The sequence below is a fragment of the Cydia pomonella genome, chromosome 28 (genome assembly GCF_033807575.1).
Source record: "Cydia pomonella isolate Wapato2018A chromosome 28, ilCydPomo1, whole genome shotgun sequence".
NCBI lineage: Eukaryota > Metazoa > Arthropoda > Insecta > Lepidoptera > Tortricidae > Cydia > Cydia pomonella.
In genome coordinates, this window is record NC_084730.1 from 5,136,966 (window position 1) to 5,161,579 (window position 24,614).

At 35.5% G+C, this 24,614-nt stretch overlaps 1 protein-coding gene across 2 annotated transcripts in view; it reads left to right on the top strand.

Moving 5' to 3' along the window:
- The first annotated feature begins 508 nt into the window (after positions 1–508).
- Positions 509–24,614, top strand: part of LOC133533032 (fatty acyl-CoA reductase wat-like) — a 42,496-nt gene continuing 18,390 nt past the window's right edge. Inside the window, exons 1-3 of one of the 2 annotated variants that reach the window (XM_061871944.1) lie at positions 509–631; positions 6,272–6,467; positions 16,666–16,927. In XM_061871944.1, coding sequence (XP_061727928.1) covers positions 6,276–6,467; positions 16,666–16,927 — 454 coding nt within the window. In that variant the 5' untranslated portion in view covers positions 509–631; positions 6,272–6,275. Of the gene's footprint in view, positions 632–6,271; positions 6,468–9,115; positions 9,249–16,665; positions 16,928–24,614 lie in introns of those variants that run through there. The other variant, XM_061871945.1, reaches the window with a different exon arrangement.

A 24,614-nucleotide genomic window follows, 5' to 3' on the forward strand; every position in this document is an offset into this window, starting at 1 on the left:
ATACAATATAAATGATATTAAACTAATCTATATGAATTTATATTATGATCGTCAAAGGGATATAATATCCGCGCCTACAAAATATGAAAAGCCTTGCCGCGTTTCGATTCCCAGGATCATCTATTCTGCTTCACAAAGAGCGTTTCATATTATACATATAAGGGCTCCTCTACACGATGGCCCAGCGTAGGCCAGTCCAAGGGACGCAGCTATGCGGTGAAATGAGATAGCAATATCACTTGCTCCCTCTAACGCATAAATGCGTCCCTAGGACTGGCCTACGCTGGGCCATCATGTAGAGGAGCCATTAAGCACATTTACACACAAAAGTTTAGGTATAAAAACAATGGCCGGTATTTTGCGTAAGTACCTACAGTTAAGTTTTTATTTCTAATGCATCAGTCATCAACCAGCCAAGGTTCCGTTACTTTTTTACATATTCAATAAAACTAAGAATATAAATTAAAAGTCAAAAGTCAGTCAATTACACAAATATAACTACGAGTAGCGAACGCCGGTGTTTATACACCCCTGCCGGTCCGATTCCTTGTTGTACCCACACGCGTTTGTATTGTCAGTTGCTCCTGAACCATTCTGTGTAACAGTACTTAGTGTTCGAAAAAAAAACATTGTGAGTACCTCGTTTATTTAATTTCGATGTGTATCAAAATTGTGTTTTTTTACTTTGTTCTGTCGATAACACTGATATTCAGAATGTGCGTGTGTGTATTAATTTTAATTAGCGCGGTATGGTAAAGTTGTTATGAGTTAAAAGTTACTTATCTACTTTTAATTCCGTGGTTCTGACGCCTTTTGGCGAAATGATTACTGTGCAAACATTCTTTACGTTGATCCAACTGGTCCCATATACCTACAGACATTAGGATCAACACCATAAAAATTTAGTCAACATGCTTTGTCAACTGTGTTCACTGGGGTTCTAAAATATCCTCGTAAACGCATCCTACTCATAGTACTAATTACTTTAATATAATTTAAAACATTTCGAATTGGAACCGACTTGAATTTCTTTTGATACGTTCGTTTAAAAAAAATCAACTTTATTTTTCGGTCGCTACTGATTTCAAATTGAAAGGCCCATTTTTTACATGTTGGGTCTTAGAACGTAGCAATCTCCGGGATTATTTTTGCATAGGTATTTGTGCATTTATCATTCAGTACCAATTTAAAACCAAAATGCCGCTACTTCCTATAATTCCACGGCATTTACGACGTTTTACAAACCAGACGGTTATGATAACATTATAAGCAATTTGTACGGGCTGCGCGCGCGACCTTAGAATTGTGTCTATAAAATTAAACATTATACTTGTATGAAGGCTTTAATCTAACTGTTTCACAAAGGATGAGATCTTTTGTTGACTAATACAATGGAGGTATCATTAAAATGGATGCACAGTTCTTGAATTGTTTAACCGACTTCACTTAAATATCTTGTTTCGATGAAATAGGATATTTAATACTTGATACAAAATAGCCCGAGAAATATGTTGATATATTTACTGCGGCATATAATTGATAAATTTAATAGACGTTTGCTATTGTGTATCAAAGCTAAAGGAAACATATTCGCATTTCATCGCATTTACGATCAAGAATCACTCTATTGATAGGTGAAAACTACATAAAAATAGTACTTAGTTTTAAACCTTGAATGTTACTAACCATTATGGACCATTGTTGTCTTTTGAAATAAATAAATTAAATTAAATTAAAAATCCATTCACTAGTTTTTGAGTTTATCGCGAACATACAGACAGACGCGGCGAGGGACTTTGTTTTATAACGTGTAGTAATCTTAGCAAATTATCATTTATATTTTTTGTTGGCAATGTAGTAAATTAAAATTGTCAAATCGTGACAAGTTTAATAAACTGCAATAAACTACATCAGCTAATACGTGTGTGCGTGTGTAGGTACGCTATTCATACATGTGCATTATAAACATTGTAGGTACGTAATCAATGTAATCATACAATTAAGATTGACATATACTTCAATATGTATCAAGTGACGCAGACAAATGTAAATTAAATGGCTGCGACAATTACGACGAAATACCTTCGATGTTGATAGCAAACATCACGTATTTGAACAAATAAACTTCAATCATTACACTTTAAAATTAGACTATTTTGGAGGCAAGACACGTTAGTGTTTATCATTTAAAATTCATAAAATTCGGCTTCGGCTAAAATTCATAAGTCGTTAAGGGCTTATGCACAAATTAAGTGAGGTCCGATAGGGAGGGGGGGGGGGGATCACGAAAAAATCACGACAGATCACGTTGGGGGAGGGGAGACCTCTCAGTAGATACTTTTTCTCGGTTTCGTTAAACATAAATTTCACTTAACACTTCAAAATAGCGAGTCTATTTTATGAAATTTTGGAGCGGGTATAATAAATATACATCACGTTCATAACGCACATAGATTTACTATACTTATATGTACAATACACGTGAGGTAATGTGGAGAACAGGGGGGTAGCCAAGAACCTTACCAAATATCACCAAGGGGGTCAAAAAATAGCCAAAAAAACCTCGCGTTATTTGTGCACAAGCCCTAATGAGATAAAATATTACGCGCTTAGGTTATTTTATAGGTATGTAGAATATTGGTTCAAGTCATTAACAGAGTTATTTTTGTGGTCGATTAGGTAATAGATAGAAAGAAGGAGAAGGATGTAGCTGGTCAGTCTCAAATAACAGTATTGTGTCGTACGGACCGATGGTGATCCGAACATTTGAAGACTCCCTTTTGTCAGTGCGGTCGGCAACTGTAAATTAAATAAATAAATAAATATAATAGGGACATTCTTACACAAATTGACTAACTCCCACGGTAAGCTCAAGAAGGCTTGTGTTGTAGGTACTCAGACAACTATATAAATACTATACAAATACTTGACCTTTGGTATGCTTAGGAGCAGATCTGCTCCATATATATTCAACCAAATTCAACTTAAACCTGAAGATGTCTTCTTCTTCTTTATTTGCCATGCCCTAACGGACGTCGGCGACCACGTTTGCCATCTCTCTTCTACTCTTGGCCATTCTTGCCAGTATGGCTGCGTTATTCACGTTCGTCCATTTCTTAATATTGTCAAGCCAGATGAACCTCCTTCTTTCCCTTCCCCTCTTGCCATCAATTTTTCCTTCTAATATTAGTTGTAGTATATTATATTTGTCATTTCTGTATATATGTCCAAAATAAGATATTTTCCTTTTTCACCGTAACCAAAATCTCCAACTTTTTCTCCATTCTTTTTAGTACTTCCACATTCGTAACTCTATCGGTCCAGGATATTTTTAGCATGCGCCTATATAGCCACATCTCGAATGCGTCTATTTTCTTTTTGATAATGTAATGTTTTCTTCTACCATCAAATGGCTTAAGGAGCCATTTGAGGGTAGATTTTGTTTACTTTTTTAAATACCTAAAGATACAGAGAATAAAACTCTACCTGAAAATGTAAAAATTGTTTATTTACTTTTATTGAAATACCTGAAGATACAGAGTTAGGTCCTACCCAATAGTGATTCTTGATCGAATCAAACAAATACGTATCATTATCACTAGGGAAAATATGACAACATGTAAACTAGTATAGAAGCCAAAAGAGGAAAATTCTACTACAATATCTGTCACGGATCACGGAGAACCAGAGTGCAAGGCTCTGCATAGGTTATAAGTAGTTCAACAACCTTGCTGTGTTTATACAAACACTAATACTTGTTCCTAGATTATTTGCGTTGTGTATGACACTATGTATCATTTTTTCGCTGCGTAAATACCTACAATAGTTATTTGTGCAACAAGAGAGGAAAGTTGGTTTTTCTTGCGAGTGTTGATTTTGAGTCCCGAGTAAGTGAAAGATTCTATAATTGAATCACGAGAAAACACTAGATGTTAAATAACTTTACTCTCGTATGAGCATAATATACAATATCTGGGAGACCGAGCTTTGCTCGGAAAACATATCGAAACTCAAAAATGCGCGTTTTCCCAGAGATAAGACCTTTCTAGATCAATTTTTCGCCCCCAAAAAACCCCCATATAGCAAATTTCATCGAAATCGTTAGAGCCGTTTCCGAGATCCCCGAAATATATATATAATCAAGAATTGCTCGCTTAAAGGTATAAGATTTATATAAATCTAAATTTCCCGGGTTGGAATAATACCCTGAATAGATAGATTTAGTCAAAATTAAACAAGCAAACCATCTAATTTGATGATCTTATTGGTAAATATTATCTACCTATTTTCTTATTCATTGAAGATTATTGTTGTTGTTCTAATGAGGTTTCTCATTGCGCAATGTTTGCAGTATTCATCGACGTGATTATTCATATAAAATTACTTAAAATTACATACTAAACGTTTTCTTATTAAACGCATAGGTAAGTACATACTTATTAACCTTTCGTATGCGCCTGTCAAAAATTTTCCATTTATTTAGCAACTATGACATCTTCATTTTTAAGTTGAATTTGGTTGAATATACAGGTATGGAGCAGATCTGCTCCTAAGCATTCCTACCAAAGGTTAAGCGTTTTAACACTTTTAACAGCTTAACTTTCGTGATCTTTGGCAATATGGTGGTGGATTTAGATAATTTAATAGTCCTTTTACTTTAGCCATTGTCCATATTTTTGAAGAATTAACTTGACTAGGCTCCAAAAAGGTATCTGTTTAAAACGGGAAATCTTTGTAAAAGTTACCTATTATTAGGTTTTTATTTCACACTAGAACCGGCCGGCTCCGGGCTGAGGCAACCGACACCTTTTTATGACAGGCAACCGGTGAACAAAACGAAGTATCGGATGCCCTGGTCCGGACCAGGGCCGTTCTAACATGAGTCATCCTTTATAGGGTTTTTTATATAAGTTAGCTAACCTAACCTAACACAATCGAGTTGTCTAATCACAGCCAGCTGAGATTATATTATTATATAGATGGGATAAAAATAACAGACCATTATTAGGTAGTATTATTACTCAATCATAATAAAATATCTACCACCATACAGTACACAGTTAACGTTTCAATTAAGACATTTTCCATCTTATGCCACTGAGACAAGGTGCAATATTGCACAGAAATAGTAAGGTATAATTATTATCAACGACGTATTGTGCTACCGTTTAATGGCTATTTTGCATTTCCTTAGTATTTAATTTATAAATCGAGCAATGTCACAAGGCTGTGTTGATATAAAGAATAGTATGTTGCCTAGGAGTAACAGTTTATCTGTTGAATGAACAGTCGCCTGCGATTTTTGCGGACCGATACGACCTTCAAACCTTTAAGAAAAGACCATACTCCTATCTGGGCCGGCTACTCCCAATGGGCCGGCAACCCACTTGCAACTCAGATGTCCATGAGCGATGGTATTGCTTACCATCAGGCGATTCAACTGCTGGTTTGCCTCTTATATCATAACAAAAACTTGATGGAATTGTCTGTCAGACAGATTTAATTAACGCAAATATCGGAATAGTTTATATTATATACAATATTTATATTCTTAAATAGGGGGTCCCTAACACCAATGACCTTTGATCTGAATCCCTTAGTTTTCTAATGTTTTTGTAGCTTATCATACTCGTATTAACAGCAACGGCTGTAAGCAATATAGTATACCATATTTACTTCAAAGTTCATATTTAATTCGAGATATTTGACATCAAAGTTGAACAATTTTAGGCCAAAAAACTGGTTTATTGGCCATAACTTTTGTGTTAATTAGTTTAAAATTAAAATCTCTGACCAGTTTTTAGAGACGTCAAAGACGAACCCAAATATGTAGATTTCGTACATGTAACATCCTTCTCAGCAATCAAGTAACGTAAAAAGTGTTTTTTTAGACAATGTTTAAAAAATATATAAAAAAATAAATGTTCATTTCTTTCAAAATCCGGCAGGCCAGAATAGAGATAAAAGATTGAAGAACCAATAGCCATTTGTCTTATAATTCTATCTATAGTGCAAATGTAGGACTAACGACTCAAAACTAGTCAAAAATCGATGAAAACCATTCGGAGCCTGTTGGGTAAAGGCCTCCCCTCCGATCTCCATCCGTCTCGGTTTTGAGCAATCTCCGGCCAGACGTTGAGATATACGTCCAGGTCAGCCCGCCATGCCCGCCTGGGCCTGCTAGCTCCTCGCCCATCTTGCGACACCCAGACCGTGGCTGTTTTACCCCACCTCTGTTAAACGCTAATGCTAAATCCAGCTTTCCTTTCAGAGCCATGAATTTCTCCGACGAAGTGAGCCCACTCCTGGCTTCCACCCAGGTTTCGGAGAAGATGCAGCAGTGGACGGAAGCTATTGCGAAAGGCGAGAAACCTGCTGGTGACGTCTACGGGAAACCCTCAGAGGCTCAACTTAGGGAGCTAGAGAACGTCAGGAGTCTGAGTAGAGAGCTGCAGGATAATCTCCATGTAAGTAGATGCAGCGGTGGACAGCCATCGCGAAAAAGCCCTGGTGACGTTTACGGGATAACTTAGATTAGATTAGATTAAATTAGATATTTATTTGTATAGAAACCAGTACTGGGAGCACTCCCTAGTCAGACCACAGCTTTTTAAACCTATTAGGAAGCTATAGAAACTGTTGTAGATAGATTTTGAGCAGAGAGCTTCAGGTAGGAATTCATCCCAATACATACGTGTATATTAGTGATCGCTGACGTCACACATTACGTCTTGCTTATTGATTCCATAGAAAAACAGAATTAAAAGATAAATAGTACTTACTTACTTGCTTACTTAATGGCGCAGCGACCCAAAATGAGTCTTGGCCTCCGACACGAGTACACGCCAGTTGTCGCGATCCTGTGCCATCTCCCGCCAGTTATCGGCTTGGAGATCGCGCAAGTCCGCTTCAACAGCATCGCCCTAGCGAAAAATCGCTGGAAAAATAGTAAGAAGTGTAAAATCTAAGAAATAATCGTGCTTATTAAAAAATAAAACTATGAAGTTGAATAAAACGAAAACGTTGACATCACAATAAATACACACCGCCTTTTAATGAGTTTGCTTAAAACATGTTTTATCTGTTTTGTCTGTGTATCGCTGTGAAGCAATTTACTTTATCTACAATCCCGGCCAAAAATATAGAAACAAGCTTATATTTGAATAGAAAAGTGTGATTATTAAGCGATATATACTACTCATTAGAAACAAAATGGTAAATATAATAGTAGAACATTTAAAAAGTAAATGACTCAAATTACTCGAGTTGTGCCTATGATATTTGCCAGTTCAAAATTTTTCAAAGCAATTAAAAAGGTATTATGTTACTTTTTCTTAATTTTTTTTATGATTTTGACAAGATTTTAGGATGTTTTAGTGAGTATTTTTAACCTTTTACGCTTGCTTAATGTAAATTTTAGGTTACAAACATAAAACAAAGGCAGAAACATGAGATATTAAAGAAAACAACCTTGTTTCCATACTTATGGCCTTGGGTGTATATCATTCTTAATGACTACCACAATATACAGTTGCTTCAAAATGAGACTATATTATAATGTCTTATACGATTTCTCTACCGTCAGATGCGCAAGATTCGCGGCAGGTATTTTATGGCGTTGACGTCATAACCCACTTGCCACTATAAGATACTTATAGACTCGGAAAACCCGAACCTTCATCAAGGATCCGATGTCATTCATAAAATACTTTTAATTTTTTTAAGCCGGTTGGTGCGTGCGTGGGAGTGTGGGGCCCAAGTTTGAGAATACTTTTTAACATTTATTTGTACCTAATTGTTTTGTGCATATTGAAATCCGTATACTTAACTATTTTAGGATTAAGAACACTGTAGAATACTCAGGTGGTAGCCACATTTTTAGCCTCATAATTTACTTTGTAATTAAGTTGTGTTTTGTTGTATTTACTTAATTAGATATTCTAGACACGAGTGCGGTTTTAATCATCAAATTGATAGTCATTCTGATCCATTGTAAAAATAAAAACTGATAAATAAATAACAAATCTTACTCTAAATTTAATGTAATACATAAACTGGCAACATTTACAAGATTTAAAAGAAATCAAATGAAACGATAAACTTAATATTCAAAAAGTTCTGGAGTTCAACTTAAACCAGTAGACAGACAACGGGAGTCCAAATAAATTTACTGAATGTTATTAGAAGACTCTTTAATGGAATATAATAAAAAATAGGATCTTTACAGCTAATATATTTCGAGATACATGTGAAACAATATCTACCTACTATAGAAACCTTTAGGAGGAGGAGTGGGTCACTTTCGGAGGACATATCTTTTTTTCCTTCCCTTGTCAAACACAAAAGCTGTCACTCAGACGCCACGTCGCCGAAGTGTCAAAGCTATGGTCTTTTTCAAACGGGAAAGGTAGGGTACATTTCTTTTTTTTCATTCCATGCCTTTGACGTTTCAGACCAATCCTTTTTAATTTAGAATATCTCATTATAATAAACACAAATCACCAAAATATATATTACTATGTCATAAAAATAAAAAGTTAATTTTGGTATCGTTAAGAGTTGCTTTATGTTAATCGGAACTCAATTGCAATAGAGTTTGACTCTACTTATCGGCCGAATTCCGCTAGTGTCAAATCATTTTAGTCGCATCCAACTGTGAAGGTATTTATACTTAAAAATATAAAACATCACCAATAGAATCGATGATATGGCCTTTGCAGATTTAATCGAAAATCGTAAAAAACGTTTCTGACTTGCATTGTCACAACCCCATAACTGCTTTTCGACATGTGTCAGTCAGTAGGCAAAAAAAAAGATAACAAACACTTATAGTAGGTACTTTTAAAACTCGATGGGTACGCTGACAGGTGTAAATTCAATAGAATTTTACGAATTTTGGCGTTTTTAGGTTATAAATTATATGGAGATTACACCTGGCATCCTACCCATCGAGTTCGAAAAATACAGCAGACTTGGCAAATTTTAACAAAGTTCACATATCCGTTTCTTGCTACTTCCCTTTGCTATTCCGTCAAATGTAAGTTTGACCCACAAACACCTACAGTAAATACTAACCACAAGTTCATCTTATACCAGTTATGTGCTTAAACCAGTGATGTATTCAGACAAAGTGCTTCGTGAAACGAGTAGGATATGCTAGGCGCACCATTTAGTGATCCGTCCGCGCCGCGAGCGGTCAAGTGATCGCAGTGACCGTAGTGACTTTTGACCGGATCGGGAATAGTGTTGTAAGTAGTGATCTTATTTTTACTTTAAGCCTTTAAGAGGGGTGTACACCACCTGATCGTCCATGCAGGAAGAAAAAACGTTTTTCCACTTCGAAATATATTCCATTCTCCACGATTATTTAGCATGTTATTGACACAATGAAAAACTAGGTTTATAGGTCTTAGTTTTTTTCAAAATTGGCAATACGAAAAATCTTTTTTTTAAGCGAAATATAAATCTAGTATATATTATGCTGAAGCGATCGACATCAAAATGAAAGTGATGTGTTAAGATTTAGTTAGTGGAAAACGTTTTCTCCCAAAATGGAATTTTATAGAAAAAAACCGTTATTTCGCGAGGATCGCAAAGCTATTCTTCCCTCTTAATGGTCCGGATTAAAAAAAATGTTTCAAAAATATACGTCTTATAAAAAATTGCATTAAAAATACAAAAAAAACCGGCAAGTGCGAGTCGGACTCGCGCACGAAGGGTTCCGTCCGTACCATTATTTATAAAAAGGGCAAAAAAATTATGTTTGTTGTATGGGAGCCCCCCTTAAATATTTATTTTATTCTGTTTTTAGTATTTGTTGTTATAGCGGCAACAGAAATACATCATCTGTGAAAATTTCAACTGTCTAGCTATCACGGTTCATGAGACACAGCCTGGTGACAGACGGACGGACGGACGGACAGCGAAGTCTCAGTAATAGGGTCCCGTTTGACCCTTTGGGTACGGAACCCTAAAAATTATGTTGTGGGGTGGTCGTTTTACGATATAATTTGTATGTGTGCATAAAGGGTTAACAAGGAGGTGAACTAAAAATACAATAATACAGAAATAGAATACAGGGTGAAAAATCTCAATATTATTTTTTGTCGCGTTTTTTTCCAATTTGAAGTAATTTTAATAATTGAAGATACCTACAGATAGGTTATTAAGTATAAAATTAAATGAACTCTTTAATATTTATTATACTTACTACTTAATAAAATATTTTATAGCAAGGTAGTAAAATTAAACTTTAAACTCTTTCAAGAAATAAAACACATGTGATTTGTTCCGTTTGATAAATATTATGATTATCATGTGTCCTAAGTACTTACAAATACTAAAGTCACCTATTATGAAAGTTTATGTATGTATGAGCTCTTCATTGTACAAAACACAAACACAAATATGGTACAGGATCTCTTCCAATTAACCTTTGAGTAGAAGAATTGATGAAGAACGGTAGACAAATATTGCACAGAGTACAATAGAATACTTAGATGAAAGTCAATAAAAATACATTTAAAAGCGGGCGGTCTATTTCTCGAACGGTATTAGTCCACAAACTGTCGAATCGTATGGGTTTCCATGACAACACACAAATAATATTTAGGCTAATAGAGTTCGAGAAATGATATCGTGTTTTTTTGTGATACATGGTGATACTTACGAACTAGTGATAAATTGTTCAAGTTACCTTTAGTCGCATCTGGGCAAGCGAGAGATGTGCACGTCCCTAACGAGCTCCCGCTCGCCGAAAGAAAAAGAGACAAGCTCATGGTTAACAACAAACACAAAGACATGACAATGGTAAATAGAATGCGAAAATTAATCAAAAATAACAGATTTCTTCGTAGGTATAGAAATAAATATGGAAGTATTTTATGTATGAGTATAACCTATCAATAGTTATATAATATCATTGACTTACTCAGGTTAAATTTTGTCATTTTATTAAAATCCGCAATGAACAACATATATGCGTATTGGTTCTATAATAAATTAAAATTTAATAACAAAAACAGGTTATCGAGTATTTGGACTTTATCTAACCAGTTTGATTTCCTATCAAATTACTTGCGTCATTACCGAAACCTCAGACAAACAGAAAATAAGTCAAATACTTATATTGTTTCCTAATATGTTACTAATTGTTTAATGATTGCTATATATTTCTATTTCTATTTGTATGAAGAGTAAATTAGAGCTGGTTCCATACAAATAAATTATAAAAATTATCAAAAATATGCAGCAGTAAAAATATCTGTAAACGTATTTTTGAACTTCCCTGTACTAAAAATTATAATAGGTAAAAGGGTCAAAATTATTTTCGTAGTCTTTTTGTTTCCCCAAAAAATGTGAAGGAGGCGGAGTGGAGGTTTTTGTATGGGGTGAAGTTTAGTTTTTAATTGTTCTAAAGACAATTACTCGTATATTCCACAGCCAGAAAGACATGTAAAGGCACTTAACTTTTTATTTATTTGGTAAAATACAATAATAGAAGCGTGCGTGACAGAGTGGTCAGAAGCAAGACAATGACCACGACAGACAAGACAACCTTCTGTGCCCATCATCAGATCAGCTCGATGGTACCATAATATTGCATTGTCACTCAACTTACCTACTGTAAGTGAAGTTACAGCTCAATCAAATAATTGGTAGCGGGTTTAGTTTAGCTTGCACGTTTTGACCCGAACATATATACATACTTGCAAATACAAAACAAATGAAAATACAATGACACAAAATACGTAAACAATATACATAAAAACAAAACACTAATTCATTTTGTAATACCTAGAGCGGCAAACCAATATCTAATCAAAATCAGAATTCTTAAATTCAAATATCGCTTCAGCTAAATAATACGGGTTATTCCTAAATCAAGTTTTTATTCCGCTTTGAATATTTAAATCACGCCTTAGGAACGTCTATGCTTAAAAATATAAATTAATTCAAAAACGTATATAAAAACAAATTAATTTGAATGTGTACTAAATCAAGTTCTCCATCAATGTTCACGCTATTATAGACTGTAAAGACATAGTAATTAGGAGTGTTTTACGAGTGTTTGTACGCAAATCTAAATGCACATGTGTCACTTTGACTTGATATTGAATACCTGCTAGTCTTTTTGTATTTTATTTGGGGTCCAAATAGCTTATAAATAGACTGGAGATAAATCAAAACTTTGAAAAGGTTATTCAACCATGTATATTTATCTCAGGGTTCAGCGTCGGCGACGTCTGAAATTAATAATTATGTAACCAAAGATGTAGACGTAGATTTCATTCAAATCGTTTCATTGGTTCTTAATAGTAATAATATATACCTACTAATCTATGGTCCTTAATCCCCCATACAAACGTCCACCTCCGTTTTCACTTTTAAGACATAATTTTTGGGATAAAAACTATCCCATGTTCTTTCCCGGGACTCAAATTATCTCTATACCAAATTTCATCGAAATCAGTTCAGCTTTATTGATTCCCTATACTAATTTCCACCTCCCTTTTCACACCCTTAATGGATGATTTTTGGGATAAAGATTATGCTATGTTCCTCCCCGGGACTCAAACTATTTCTATGCCAAATTTTAATTAAATTGGTTCAGAGATTCAAGCGTGAAGATCATTTAAGGAAAAGTTTATTTTATTTTATTTTTATAGGTATGTTTTTACTTCGGAATGGTGTAAATATGATATCATACGTAAATGAATTAAAGAATAAAAACGATACCAAACTTCGCCTAGTAGCTTAAATGATATAGAATTATATACCAGCCATACAAATGAAAAATACAAAATTTGGCACTGTGGACCAGGGAATAGGGTCGATTTTATTCTGTTTGAAAATTTAACGAAACAAAACAAATGCAACTCTGTTCCAATTGAATATGATTTAAATTTCATCGAATTGCCTTACGAGGTTATATGATATCAAATATCAAGATTAAGTTGAGTTCGATTAGGCAATTTCTCTTTGAACCATTCAATTTGTACGAACCATAGAAATAGGATAGTATAGAACGACTGTCAAACTTCAAAAGTGTGACCAAAAATGAAATGCAAGTGTGTGCGTAAATTGTCTATGTGCGAACAAAAATAGTGATGTCATGTTACAACATATTAATAATCTATCGATGTTGAACTGCTTTATCGACTACTTTTTCAAATGTGTTTGTTTTTATAAAAAATGTAATAGGTATGAGTATTGTTACTACTATTAGACCTTATTAGCGCCTTTAGTACCTTTAATTTTCTTTTACAGCGGACGCATAGTAAATAACAATACTGATAGTGATAACCGAGGCTACAGTTATAGTCGTTACAGTCAGCATCAAAATGGTCAAATATATAGGTACAAATGTGTCACAATGGTCAAATATATATTGTAACTTATTTTACAGTACATATGGAGCTACTTTACCGCACTAGTGCGATAATTAGCACATTACGTAACTATATCGAACATTTTAAGGGCCATATGTATTGTAATACATTTGCGAATAGTTAATTCGAAACTCGTGTCGACTTAAAATCGTATCGCCACTCATTGCGATTTTTTATTTTTCTCACCTGGTTTGGTGTTCTGGGACGTTTACTTACTTACTACTTACTCCGTTGGCTCAGCGACCCAAAATGAGACTTGGCCTCCGATTCAAGACAGCGCCACTTTTCTCGGTCCTGTGCGACCTCTCGCCAATTGTCGACTCGAAGCTCGCGCAGATCCGCCTTCACCATGTCGCTCCAGCGATACCTAGGGCGTCCGATAGAACGTCCTCCTGCTAGGCGACCCAGGTACGCTCTTTTTACGTATTTTCGTTTTTACTTGACTAAATTACTAATGTAGTCCGAACAAGCATTATGGAACGCGGCGCTGTCGGTAAAGCAGGTGACTCGCGTTGATAAAGCAGGTTTCTGTCGTATGCGGGTGTGAGTGGTGTAACATGTGCAATGTCGTTAACACAAACACATGCTAAGTGTTAACAGTAGGCGCAAATAGTTGACTTACCAAAGAAAATTTGAATTTCGCGCCTTTTCCGCCTGACAAGTTGGGTTGGGTGTGTATATGCTGTCTTGTGTTTCCTTGTGTTGGCGGCAAAGCCGTGGAAAAGTGGTTAAAATGTAAGTAATGTATTGGAAAGTGAAGTTTAAATTTATCGCTGAACATGTGCACCTTCAAAAAAGGTATTATAACAATCGTTATTATTTTAAGTCGGTTATAAAGGTTAATATCTTAATGATGTCTTGTGAACAACTAATTCCATACCTACTAATATACCGACAAGTTATCGATACAGTCATATGAACATTTTGTCAAGCCCTAGCGTAAAGTAACAGTTTAGGTTTTTACACAAAATATTCTAAATTATTGACTAATATCATGAAATATTAACACACAATTGAAGAAAAACTTATAATGAACTGTATAAATTGGCTTTTTACACTTTTTATGCTGTTAATTTGATAAAATATCGTTACGAAAATTTCGCTACGATTATCATAATTACCTGTGAAATGAGTATTTCCCTGGGCTTTTTGGCCCTGAAACACAACAACCCGGCACACAACATGACACCATCTTCACTAAATTACTTAATATTTATTTTTGATTTTGATTCTCGTATATTTTTAACGTTAAAAAATACGGCAATATGATTTTGGCCGCCTCGGCCGCCTTCGAATTCAAAAAATGGTTACGTTTTCTCATATGTAGTCTGCCTCTTTCACACTCGTGGCTTGTTCATATACGTGATGGCTTCCCTTTCGCACACTTCATCTGTCTGTCAAGCGAAGCGTATGACAAGTCTCTGGTACGAACCAAACAATTTCTGTTTTTGCACTTTTTGCTGTTCGTGTTATTTTTAACTGGGTTAATATTAGTATTTATATATGTCACACTTGATACTAATAACAGGTAAAGTATGTATTAAGGTAAATAAAACAGATGACGCGGAGGTATAAATTAATCACATATCGTTGGGCGAGCAATGTTTTTTTTTTACTACAAATATACACTGTGTTTTTTTTTATTTCCGTTAATTGCAAGGGTGCATCCCTGAGCTTAAATTAAGTAACTTTCTCAAAGACACCGGTATTCTAATTAACTCCATTTCGGAGATAATCAATAATTATTTTTTTATCTGATAAGTCCCTTAAGAGCGTGTTCACTTGCCTTAGGGACTGTTTACATACATATTGATTAGTGTTTAGTACGAGTTCATACATTTGCTAATAAGCGTAAGTATTATCTCGGACGATCGGTGTTCGAAATGACATTGAATGTCACAGTTTTCAATTGTTTTGTTGAGTTCAATGTAATGCCCGTGTTACAACAACGCTATATGAAACATTGAATTACTTTTTATAAAAAAAAATATTCATATTAATTTATTAGTATTAAGCATTAAAATTTTCTCAAACTTGCTATGAAATGATGACATGACTTACGTCAAATTAGGTCCGGAAATACTACATATCAGGATTATCAGGTGGCATGAGTGAAGATGATATGTAAAGGAATTTCATACTGCCTTACACACCTAGGACTGTAAAGCAACCTTCTTTTGTTTTTTAACGTCATATTGTGACACAACGTCGTCGTGGTATCCAACCATCAACTAGCTTCAGTTAGCTTGGTACGGTGATTTGTTGTGCATATTCGTTGCTAATCAACGACGGTGGCGCATGGCGCCGGCGCGCCGACTTACGCGCGTAAGGTTGTACACCGCTGGTAGAGTGGCGAGCCGAGTAGGTCGCCACAAAACAAATTGACTACAATTTTTTTTAAAGTTTGAGAAAAGCACTGTACATATCTCGGCGAGAAACGGGTTTGCCGGCCGCGTATCTCTATCCGGCTTCGCTACGCTCAGCCATATATATCTACTTGGCCTGCAACCCAACGTTTCCCGGCCTCTATAGTAATGTACTATTATCAAATGCATTTAAATTTTCATAGTAAATCAACATCATGATCAGCCTGGCAAGTGTGGTTGGTGGTGCAATTGACCCCTAAAAGTAAATTCTACCAGCCAATACGTGGAGACAATAAAAAAATTGCATCAAATTTCTTTGCCACATACATTTGTGGATAAAATGTAACTTTATCTGTTTTTGAAGTACTTATGAAGAGAGATTTTACAAACTGGTGTGGTAAAATCAGATGAAAGTGATGTGCCGATGAGAACGTTCTCATTTCTGAGAATTCCTTTATGAAGTAATATCCGGAAAATCGAATCTTTCTCGAGAACGTTCTCTTAAAATACCATAAATAAGCCATGGACCATAAGATAGCTTTTTTTTAAATGGAATGACATTTTTACTTTCGTTAAGTTTATACATTTTGCCTCAACTAACTTGTTTGTGCAATTTTGTGTTATTTTACTCATGGTACCTATTTTATCAATTAGTATTACTTCTTTTATTGCTATGAATGGTGCCAAGTATTTCCTTTTAAGATTTCATGGTATTTGCCTTATCTCCTGCACTAAGCGATTAAACAAAAGAATTGATCGCTTTTGCGACGAATATTTCAAAGAACGTTTCCGATAGATTTCTCTGTTCTCGGGAAAATTACGAGAACGGCATATTTCTAACCCTGGCACACCCACTTTGTCCAATTTTGAACTTCTTCAACATAAATGACTGATAATCTCTTCCCCAGGAACTAGAAAATTCCGTGCGCATAGCCGACGTAGAGAACTCAGCCATGAACCCCACAGCACCCATCCTCGACTACTCCGAGGACCACGAGTTCGTGTCCGCCAACCAGCTGGACAACTACTATGCGGAGGAGGACCGAGTAGACGCCAAGGAGGAGGAGAGGAGGAGGCTGACGAAGGGTATAGCGCCTAGGACGGAGATGCAGATGTTTTATAAGGGGCAGAGTGTGTTTTTGACGGGTGGCACCGGGTTTTTGGGGAAAGGTGAGTGCTTTGCATGGTGTTTTGTTTTTATAGTTTTTGATACCGTCACGTCTGAAAATATTGATACGGAAAAAGTACCAAAAATATGTATACACGACTTTATTGCCTATATATTAAGGTAGTGTACCTATACATATTTTTTGGCACTTTTTCCGTATCGATATTTTGGAAAACCTTAATTTGTATATGTGTCGTTTGCACATCAAAAGACAGATAAAAATACATAGAGATATATAAACGGTTGACCAATTTTGATAATAGGTACATATAATTGTTCAAAACAATTGCTTCAGTTGAAACGTGCTTACTTTCTTTGATTACAAAAAATATTATTTTCTAAAATTAATAAGTTTAAGACGGAAGTGTAATTTTGAACGTAGTAGTAATTTTACTCTCTGTTGTATTGTATACGGGCGATTTTCCGCAACTCGACGACTTGCGCCTATTTTGCGTGATATATTGGGGGTGGGCTAGTCCTGCCAGCCCAGCTCCTCGATGAATCCTATCAAACCTTTAATGTCACTTAGTCACTCCGCACAGAGTCACTCCGCTGCATTCCAGCACCACGTGAGAGGCTGTTTCTTCTGTCTCCATGCATCCTCGGCACAGGTCTGTGACACCTGTTGTGAAAAGATGTCTGTTAAATAGTCCATGACCTGTTATGACACTGGTTACCATACTTAGTCGGACCTTCCCTTCCTCCCTGGGTTATTGAATATATTTTGACACAATTTGTTGTATATCGACAACAGCTATGCCCTTACAACGTTTCATATTTTTCGAATTTTAAATTAATATAAGTAGGCATCGGAGTTTTTATCGCACGGTAAGACTAATAGCAAGCTATGGAGTCGACATTAGCAATAAAATTCAACTCATATTCATGCCACCTTATGCATTTTCTATGTATATCTCGGTAACTAAAAATGATAGAATTACCAGAGTCAGTTTGTTACAAAAATAATTCACTATTTATTACCATTATGTTAAAATATCATTTTGGTCAGATGTTCATATCCGACGTTATGGAATTCATGTCGATAATTAATACTTATATGTAATGTAATTTTAAATTTTTATTTGGTAAAATATGATTATTTGTTCCCAAAGTTGAAATAATTTCACCGTTAAGTTTAGATCCTGTTCGCTATAAATAACGGAAGAATCTGACGACATCTGCTTTTTACTGACGTAAAAAAAATGCACGACGCACACATATATACCTTATAGCGTAACAATAACCTTTACCAAAAGACATCGGCATTTTAGATTCTTAAACGTTAGTCTAATAATTTTTACCTACAATTTGAATCTTATTGTTTACCTTTTAGGTTCATATTTGAATACTTAGATTATTTTTCCTGTTCATCTCTGGCCATGAACCTAGGTTTAACAGTAAAAGTATTGCGGATATTTTGATAGATTGTTGTTTGTCTATGAACAATAAAATCACGATGAGCCAAGGTCAACGCCATTATTGAGCGTGGTCAAGCCAAAGATAAGTTAATAACAAGGATAAGTTTAAGGCTTATTTAAATACCTATAAATCCTATAATAAGCTATTTTGCCTAAGATTTTAATAAGTAACGAGTTAAAAGAATCGTTTTAAATAGGCAATTTCAAGCAAGATGGCGCCAGCATAGGTCTTACCTGTATCTAGTGTTGTCCTTGAGAGTTGGGATTTGATTCAAAAAGATTCAAAGATTCAAAGATTCAAAGAATTTATTTGCATAGAACACAGTAATATAAAGGTCTTACAAGATAAAAGAAAATCCGTGCATTCAGTCTGCATGCAGGCGTGCAAATATTTTAAAAAACAGTCAATATATATAAAAATAGAAACAAAAATTTAAAAATATCAAATTTACACAATGTCAAGTAAAATAATAATCGAGGGTCGAAGTTAAACAAAATGTCAAAGTTATAATAAATAAAATAGAATTTACAATATTTCCTGAATATGAATGTCAATTATCAACTAGAAATTTCAGCAGCATGTCAGTTGTGATCTAAATATTTTTGTACACTATAGAAACAATTATCAAGAAGCCAAGCAGTCAGTTTATTCTTAAATCTATTTCCTTTCAATAATTTGATGTCATTAGGTAATCGATTATATATTACTATACACATGTTATATACATTTTTTTTGTAAATAATTTTATAAGCTCGTGGTTTATGTAGCAAATTCATAATATTTGGTCGGGTCTGTCTGTGTATCACTTCCCCACGTTTTTTGAAAAAAGGTCTATTGTTATTTACAAACATACATATTTCTTTTATGTATAAGCAGGGTAAGGGGAGTATCTGCAATTTTTTAAACAGTGGAAAGCAAGGGTCTTCAGGCCAGGCGTTACAGATAGCCCGAACACATTTTTTCTGAATAATGAATGCTCTTTCAACATCGACAGAATTACCCCACATAATCAAGCCGTAGTGAAGGACTGAAGACACATATCCGTGATAAGCCGCCAAAGCTGCTTCCACAGATATTGTGTTTCTCAATCTTCGTAGAGCAAACACAAATCTGTTCAGTCTAACACAAATTTGCTCGATGTGGTCTTTCCAGTGTAAATGGTCATCTAAAGTGAATCCTAGAAACTTTACAGAAGATACCTCATCTACGTTTGCATTTTGGTACTGGACTGAAATTGGTACAACATTTGAATTATAAGAGGTAATCTGCATACATTTAGTTTTAGTAATGTTAATTTTTAAATCATTCATATTCATCCAACTAATAATGTCATTTATAGTATTATTTATTTCTTGATTGAAAGTTAACCTATTATTACACTTTACCAGAATAGTCGTGTCATCTGCAAACATTATTATTTTATTGGGGGTCACATTAGGCAAGTCGTTTATATATATCACAAAATTTATATATATTTGGCTTAAAAAAACAAGAATTTGACGCAATTCAAGGGTTTGACAGGTTAAACTTTGCCTCGTGCCGTCTGTAAAACCCATTGAGATCCATTGGATAGCATTGGATATAAACGTTATTAATTTGTCTATTCAATCGCTCGCAATGATTATTAACTAGTGGCTCTATGAGGTCTCGCGAGCATAACCTAAAACTGACTGCCCGATTCGGTGAACTTTAAGATTCGTCAAACATTTGCTAAAGATACGATATGGATTAGATATGTCAGTGTCAAAAGTGACGGTATTTCAAACAAAAACGTCAATTTTGCTATTGACATATCCAATCCATAACGTACCTTTAGGAAAAATTTTGACGTATATTAAAGTTCGAATCGGGCCGTGAAAAAATGTATGGCGTCACCATTTTAACGATTTCCAAAAATTTTATCGAAAAGCATGCAATTTATTGTTAAAATTACCAACACAAAACAAAATTTGTACACCTAATGCTGGTAAAACATAGTGATACTAATAAGTACTAAATTTTAACATCTATGTACCTATGCCTAACAAATAAAAATATTGATTGATTAATTGAAAAAAAACTATTTGTTCATCGAACCTGCTCACAAAATTTCACGAGAATCGGTTGAGAATTACGACCTGTAGAGAACATCCGGACACATTAACGCATTTTGGCCTAAGCAGAGACCTTCGCTAACGCTCATTGAATGTGATTATGGATGTGGCAGTAAAAAATTAACACTTGAAAGTTCTTGTTTTATACTCGTCTCTGCTCTTAGTATTCTAATAAAATCTGTTTATGGCAAAACTTGCCCTGTCATGATTACGCATGTATTACAAGGTTGTATCGGTTTCTGACATTGTTACTGTATTATAAATTCATTATTTCGCAAAAATGAACTTAGGAAGGTATATCTATAGTCTGTATATTTAGGTATTTAAAAAAAGGTAAACAAAATCTACCCTCAAATGGCTCCTTAAGGCAGCTGAGGGTAGATGAAAACATTACATGATCAAATAAAGTAGGTTTAAAGTCAGGTTGTTCAGTGACAGATCCAGGCGGTTTTGTATTTGGTTGGTTAACCAATAAATATTAAAACTACCCGAAAAGGTACAAATTGTTTGTTTACCTTTTTTTAAATACCTAAAGATACAGACTATAGTTATCTACTTGATATCTACCTTTTAATTTTAAATTATGGTTATAATTTTAAACGAAAAAAACTGGCGACGCGGACTGGGTGTAGGGCCACACATAATGGAGGGTTCCGTACCTTCATACGATATAACAAGCCATACCAGAAGAAGAGAGATATCTTTCCAAAATTTACGTCAATTTAAGATAAGTTAATTTTTTTTTTGTCAACCGATCACGTTCAAAATGATGGTCGTAGAAAGCATTTATTAAGCTTTAGTTCTTGATTATTTAATTTTTTCACCTGATATTTACTTGTTACATCGTACATGAAGGTACGCAATCCTCCATTATGTGTGGCCCGACACCCAGTGCGCGTCGCCAGTTTTTTTCGTTTAAAATTATAAAAACATAATTAAAAAAAAAGACATGGAAGCAGCAGGCATTGATAAAAGTATGACAGCAGACCGCATAAAGGGGCGTAGTGATATAAGGAGGGGCGACCCCAAATAGAGATGGGAATAATAATGGCCAGGGAGAAGAAGAAGATTTACTGAAAAACATTTTTAACTCTTATTTAAGTACACTCCTCCTCTGGAGTTGCAGGCGTACATAGGCTACGGAGACTGCTTACCATCAGGCGGGCCGTATGCTTGTTTGCCACCGACGTAGTATAAAAAAAAGTACATGTGTCGAGTGCAATTGTGATGTGACAGTGTAACTTAAAGAATTAGATACTAAGTTATGTGTTAATTACTACATACTGATAAGTAACAATAATGTACGTTGACGGACATAAGTGTATCTTGTATACCTATGTACTTATATGGAAAAAAAAAGATTTTTGTAATTTTAACTTTTTATTTAAGTAGCTAGTAGCTTACAAAACACACCATATGTGACGTTATCTATGAAATGGGACCTTATTATCGATGGCACTTACACCATTATTAACGATACTCCGATACAAATACAATGCCCGCAGCGCGGCATAAGCGCCATCGACAATAAGGTCCCTTTTCATAGATATGCCACATATTTTCCAAATTTCATTTAAATATTGCAGCTTAGTTTTCGAATAAAATGGCTGTGACATTGACATACGGTCAGATAGACATGACGAAACTATTTTTGCCATCTTGGCTACGGAACCTTAAAAAGAGCCTTTTGCTCGTAAGCTTTTTTGTATCGTATGAGGGCACCAAATACTTTATAGGTTTTTTATTACCTTAAATCCACAAGCGGTGAAAACCCAGTATCGAATGACGTCAATCATACTCAGTTCGACGCAGTTGATGCGATACTAGTAGGCTTGGACCATTGACTTATATATACAATAACGATATATATAATGGATATATACAGATGATTACTTAATAGACCCTTGAGGCATTGTACCAAGAATGCTGGCGGCATTTCCTCGTTGTATCACAATACTCATACGTTGTCTGAGGAAGCCTCCAGCTCTTATATATTACTTCGTAAAGACGGGAATTACGGGCCCTAAGAATGGTGTCATTTTGATTGTCATGCATGAATTCGAGCCAATCGTGCAGTCTAACCGCAACTAGTTTTAACCAATCGCGCGCGTGATGCTAAGACATCAACCAATCGCGTTGTAGCATTCTACCGAAGCACACCAAACGAGAATGTTCGGTCGGAATGATATGGACGGGTCTATTTTTACTTTTGAAATCTCTGGCTTGGACGGTCAGGGGGCTGATTTTTGAATATCGAGCGCTCGATTTCGTCACTCGAAAATCTGTGGAAAAAGGTGAATTGTTATTTTTGTAATACGAGCAATAGAAATTGGGAATCTAGTGGTATTGACCACTAGTTTTCAGTTATATTAGTAGAATTTAAATGCCTATTAGTGGAGATAAATTGAAATCGTAGTGGTGGTGAATCATAGCGGTGGTGGCCGAGTGGATATGTCGTCTGACTTTCAATCCGGATGTCGCGGGTTCAAATCCTGGCTCGAACCAATGAGTTTTTCAGAACTTATATACGAAATATCATTAGACATTTACCACTAGCTTTTCGGTGATGGAAAACATCGTGAGGAAACCTGCATACATCTGCGAAGAAATTCAAAGCTGTATGTAAAGTCCTCAATCCGCATTGGGCTAGCGTGGGGACTATAGCCCGAGCCCTCTCGCACATGAGAGGAGGCCTGTGCCCAGCAGTGGGACGTATATAGGCTGAATTATTATTATTATTATATTATCATACATGAAATCGAGCACTCGAAATTCAAAAATCGGCCCCCTGGGTCAGTGTAGGAATTATAGGAAGTCATTAATTCTAATAGTTCACTACTCTAATATCCTCATTAGGAGTCATAGAACTTAGCCGCCATACAAAGTTTCGCTCTCCTTATGAACAGCCTTACAGGGTATCACCGTACCGTTTATGCTTGTACAGTCAGCGTCAAATACTTTGTAGCAACCAAAGTGGCAAAGTAGTTCGGTACACCATATATTTAGTATGGTGTACCGAACTATTTGGCCACTTTGACTGCTACGAAGTATTTGACGCTGACTGTACCATACATATGAACATGACTACAATGAAATTAAGAATAAAACGACATGGTGAAATATCATAAAGGGGCCCACTCTGTTTACCAGAGCCCCTAGTGTAAATTTATTCGATAGCGACACGTGACGTACGCGTTTGCGTTAAGTCTCATTTTGTATGGGATTTAGAAACAGCGCGCCAGTCGGAACGTTTTGGAAACTAAAAATAAAAATCCCATAGGGACCGTGCGCGTTGGAGGGTCTGCCATCTTGTGGCTTGAATCGGAACCATAAACATGTACATTTACACGTCACGTGTTTTCTTGTGCATAGTAGGTTCTGCCATCTTGTGGGCTACGTCGGAACAATAAACATCACATTTACGCCTCGCGCCAAAAATCTGACGGCTCCTGTGCTGCCTCCTACAGTTCATGCACGCTTCCTATACAAAATGAGACTTAACGCAAACACGTACGTCACGTTTCGCTTTCGAATAATTTTACGCTAAGGGTACTGTCCGCCGGACGATATCGGCCTGTCAGTTATTCGCGATTGTCAGCTTTTGCGAATAACTGACAGGCCGATATCGTCCGGCGAACTGGTGGGCCCCTTTACGATATTTCAGCATGATGGATGTGTGTGGCAATATTATGTGATAAATTACTCATCTATTTAAACAGTTTTTGCCTTTTTATGTCAATGTCAGGAATAGGCACAGATGTGTCTGCCGACAGAATTCATGCAGAAATTTAAGCATAGTAGTTGTCAAACTTTATTTGAAGGAATTTTATGACTTCCGATTCCTATGCTGCAATTCTGTCTCAATTGGACCTTAAGTAACATTGTGACGTGACGCCGATCTAGATAGTACGCGAACGTAGTCTACTCACACGCATGGCTTCTAAGATTGTCTTATTATGGTCAATGACCGCTATAAAATAATCTGAAACAGTACAGTAAAACCCGCTTAATGCGATCTCGTTTAATAAGATTTTCCGCGAAATATGTCATTTTACATGGCTGCTACTTAGTTAGTTTATTGAATTTTTCCCGCTTTTTTCTTTCCTGTTTTTGATGCCGTTGATTGTCAGAAGCTATTTTTTAGGGTTTTATACAGGATGTAATAAAAATAGATGGG